This window comes from Notolepis coatsorum (assembly GCF_963971535.1).
Source record: "Notolepis coatsorum genome assembly, chromosome: 12".
NCBI classification, from domain to species: domain Eukaryota; kingdom Metazoa; phylum Chordata; class Actinopteri; order Aulopiformes; family Paralepididae; genus Notolepis; species Notolepis coatsorum.
Window position 1 is genome coordinate 31,114,467 of NC_140176.1, and position 5,000 is coordinate 31,119,466.

Consider the following 5,000-nt stretch of genomic DNA (forward strand, 5'->3'; position numbering starts at 1 on the left):
AGATAGCCCTCCACAAACGGTTTGATTTCCTGACACAATGACATATCAGCATTGTTTCCTGTATTGCGTGAGCACCACCTCCTTTTCCGCTGGTGACTGATGGAATGCCCTCTATTACGGCGACCAATTAAAGAAGTCTGCTCAATAGACAAAGTTATACATTTGTGTTTCCCACATTACTGTCTATTTGCCAATAAAATGTATTGGCAAATAGCATTTAATGCTAAACTCAAGAACTAGGAATGTCTGACCACTAAGTGTGTCTGACACTTAACCACCAAAACCAGCACGGACTACAACAACATATGACGTATATCATGCCAGTTCGTGTTTGGGACGTTATACAGGTAAACAGAGCAGGATAACTACCTTCAGGATGGTTTTGGGGCGTTAAGCAGAAAAACAGAGCAGGGTAACTACCTTCAGGATGGTCTTGGGACGTTATACAGAAAAACAGAGCAGGGTAACTACCTTCAGGATGGTTTTGGGGCGTTAAACAGAAAAACAGAGCAGGATAACTACCTTCAGGATGGTTTTGGGGCGTTAAGCAGAAAAACAGAGCATGGTAACTACCTTCAGGATGGTCTTGGGACGTTATACAGGTAAACAGAGCAGGGTAACTACCTTCAGGATGGTTTTGGGGCGTTAAGCAGAAAAACAGAGCAGGATAACTACCTTCAGGATGGTCTTGAGACGTTAAACAGAAAAACAGAGCAGGATAACTACCTTCAGGATGGTCTTGGGACGTTATACAGAAAAACAGAGCACGGTAACTACCTTCGGTCTTGGGACGTTAAACAGAAAAACAGAGCAGGATAACTACCTTCAGGATGGTCTTGGGACGTTATAGAGAAAAACAGAGCAGGGTAACTACCTTCAGGATGGTCTTGGGACGTTTCTTGTAGTGGATCTTGGGTTTCTCCACGGCGGGGATGAAGGGCAGCTTCTTCAGGTCCTGGAGGATGGAGAGGGCGGCACGTTTCTTGGACAGCTTCTTGCTGTTGCCCTCGCCCTCTGCAGAGAACTCCCCGACGCTGATGCGCGTCATGAAGCTCTTCATGTGGGGAGGGCCGCTCTCCTTCAGCACCTGCAGGGAGGAGCACGGGGGCTTAGAGGAGGCCAGGCATCCTGGTGATGAAGGTAGGGACTGGGACGGTGCAAAGAGATTCAGGTACAGTCCCGAGATGGAATGGAGTGGAAAGGCTGAATCCATATACAATGGGATAATAATCTTTTTTTTGGACGGTTGTTCTTCATTTTGGGGTGAATAGAACTTTATTGGGACCGTTGTGGGATTCCAGACTAACCCTTCCTACCAACTTCCTCAGTTGGTCAGAACAGCACATGATCTGGTCCAGCATGGTATGAATAAGGGACACAGTGAGGACATTTTCCCATCACCAGTTAATAAACTCATGACAACACCAGTGTTACCAGTGTTACAGTACCAGTTACACCAGTGTTACTAGTTACACCACACATTTTACAATGGATGTGCGGTTACATTTAATCTCACTGACGTTTAACTGCATATAAAAAAATAAAGTGGTTAAACAAAACAAAAAAAGATGCCAGTCTTTTAGCCATGTTTAGCAAAAGCATTGTCTGCAGTAAATGGTAAATTGTGCATTTATATGGAGCCTTTATCCAAAGTGCTTTACAGTTTTGTTCCCCATATTCACCCATTCACTCACACATTCACACACCGACGGCAAAGGCGACCATGCAAGGTGCCAACCTGCTCATCGGGAGCAATTAGGGGTTAAGTGTCTTGCTCAAGGACAATTTGACACTCTGCCTCTGGGAATCGAACCTGGAACCTCCGGATTACCAGACGACTGCTCTACCTCCTGAGCCACTGTTGCCCCAGTAAGAACCATTGGCAGTAGTAAGGTTATGCCTAATGACCATAGAGAGGATGGTTTCCTGCTGTAGAATCATCACGTTTTAAACATGAAAGATGCGCGGCTCTCCAGCTGCAGATCATCCCAACTGGTTAAACGTTACCGCTACAGCTGGGCAGGCTGCACTAGTTAGCTAACACTAGTTTAAACGTTACAGCTGGGCGGGCTGCACTAGTTAGCTAACACTAGTTTAAACGTTACAGCTGGGCAGGCTGCACTAGTTAGCTAACACTAGTTTAAACGTTACAGCTGGGCAGGCTGCACTAGTTAGCTAACACTAGTTTAAACGTTACAGCTGGGCAGGCTGCACTAGTTAGCTAACACTAGTTTAAACGTTACAGCTGGGCAGGCTGCACTAGTTAGCTAACACTAGTTTAAACGTTACAGCTGGGCAGGCTGCACTAGTTAGCTAACACTAGTTTAAACGTTAAAGCTGGGCAGGCTGCACTAGTTAGCTAACACTAGTTTAAACGTTACAGCTGGACAGGCTGCACTAGTTAGCTAACACTAGTTTAAACGTTACAGCTGGACAGGCTGCACTAGTTAGCTAACACTAGTTTAAACGTTACAGCTGGACAGGCTGCACTAGTTAGCTAACACTAGTTTAAACGTTACAGCTGGACAGGCTGCACTAGTTAGCTAACACTAGTTTAAACGTTACAGCTGGGCAGGCTGCACTAGTTAGCTAACACTAGTTTAACCTGTTAAGCCCTAGCCCTATTTTCTGAAAATCCACCTAAAAATATCTAAGTAAATGGAAGATTGCTCCACTTCTACAAGGTCCATTTGCATGTTCTTGGTATCTAGGGACATCGGACATCTATGGATCTCAGGGAATGTGTTCCCAGTGTCAGAAATATTGTGTCTGTTACTAGGCTTGAGTAAATTGTGATGAAACAAAGGAGAATATAAATTATGATTTTTCTTTGCATCTTTGACAGTGAATAACACCATGCTAAAAATTACCAGACATGAAAAACTGCTAATGAGCTCGTTCAGCACATTCTTGAGATCATGTGTACAAAAGATCTAAGCAAATTAATGAAGGGAAGATGATTAAACAGAATGTTTTGTAGATACAGTACTGAATTCTGCCATCTGGACACATGCAATTTGAAATATTATTATAGAATATAGAATACCAGGCCTATAAATGACCGTATTATAGCCAACTCGCACATCTATGGATCGGGCCAAATCAATTCTTTCAAATGACAGAGTTCAATTTGGATTTAGTATATCCAGGCTTGCAGCAAGTACCGTGAATGAAATCTACTGTAAATACAGTCAGTTTATTCTTTTTGAGACAGGTCCGCCATTTTGGATCGGATTGCAACGCAGATTGTTGCAAAACATTCACAGAAGGTAGACACACTAACTGTGCTCCAATCTATGCCAATAACGTTCAGTTTTGTGATAGATAATCCCGATAAATAAGAGAAATACAAATAATTTGCTTGCGGGAAGCTGCAATTTGCTAGGAAATGTAGTTTTTCAAAATTCCAACGCTCATTGAGAGCTCTGGATGCACTCATATGACTTTTAGCAACACAAATTCAAAATGGCGGATATTCGCTAAATTATAAACACATTCCATAAACTAAAATCTCACTAATAACACTTTACCCTATTGGTAAACAAACGTATTGTTGAAAATATACACTATGACTGCTGTTTTGACAGGATTATGGTATTTACTCTTGGCTACATTTGAAAAAAAAACACAACATTATGTCATACAGTCTAGAGATTGATTTATGACGTGATGCACTAGTTAGCTAATGCTAGTTTAAACTTTACCGTTACAGCTGGGCAGGCTGCACTAGTTAACTAACACTAGTTTAAACTTTACATATATATTACATATTATAACCTATAACACTGAAAGTAAACATGACAAAGACTAGTACACACACATACATAATACTTAGGTCGCTTTCACACAGGGGCTGTTTGGTCCGGACTATCGGACCAGAATTCGATAGTCCGGTTTTTCGGGTTTGTGTGAATGCGCGTCGAACTCGGTCCGCGGACCAAACACACAAACTCTGGTCCGACCAAAAACATAGGTCTCGGTTCGCTTCAGCGGACCAAATATAGGAAGTGCTTATTATTACCACTGCTCGCAGCATTCACTGCAAAACAAGCACACTGCATATATCTCTCTATCTATCTATCTATCTATCTATCTATCTATCTATCTATCTATCTATCTATCTATCTATCTATATATATATATCTATATATCTAACTGTGCATCTTGGGAAGAAGGAAGAAAAAACGCGGCTTATTATATTATTACCGAGGCGCACGGCATTCACTGCAAAACAAGCACACCTACACATATGGGCAGAAGACCAAATAAAACAGCTACTTGTGGGCACTCATAAAAACAACGTGGTGTACAAGTTGTTTAGCGAGAGGATGGTGGTAATGAGCTTCAATAGAACAATGGATCAATGCCACGTCAAAACTCGCCTCCGCTGATCTGGAGGGCATTACAAGTAAACAGGACAAAGGACTAGCACACACACAAGACAAGCTCCAATATACAATAATCCAATATCCAAAAATCGAACTACATGAAATAGCGAAGAATACTTAACAGTACACAACTATACGGTATGTCCACACATTTGTTAATACACGCCGATATCAACAGCTAATGATATTGTATAGGTGTAGTAGCGGTTAGCTGGCTGCTAACAACAGAACTAGCTAGAGAGGGGGGTACGTGCTGAGAATGAGAGCCAGCTGAGAGAGAAGTTGCCGTGGCGACCAGTGCAGCCAGGTGGAAGCTTAACTCCACACTGTGGTCGCAGTCTGGAGCGCTGGGCTGTGAACATTGTTATTGTAAGGTCTGCCTGAGGTGTGTGTGTGTGTGTGTGTGTGTGTATGCATGTTACACACGTGCACATGGGTGGGTAGCACTGTGGCCGTCAAAAGCACATGTTATAGACCACCTGGTGCTGCAAGTGTGAATGCATACGTGCACATGCTGCAGCACACACACACACAAGTTGAAAGATATGACTCCACACACGCACACACACACGCAGATGACAGTGTCAGTTTCCTCTCTCTGGTCACTGGGGA

The 5,000-nt window shown here is 42.9% G+C and overlaps 1 protein-coding gene across 1 annotated transcript in view; it reads right to left on the reverse strand.

The window, feature by feature from the left end:
* stau2 (staufen double-stranded RNA binding protein 2) overlaps nt 1–5,000 on the reverse strand; it is a 411,601-nt gene that overhangs the window by 234,921 nt on the left and 171,680 nt on the right. The window contains exon 8 of the mRNA XM_084325794.1: nt 875–1,087. Coding sequence (XP_084181920.1) covers nt 875–1,087 — 213 coding nt within the window. The remainder of the gene's footprint in view (nt 1–874; nt 1,088–5,000) is intronic.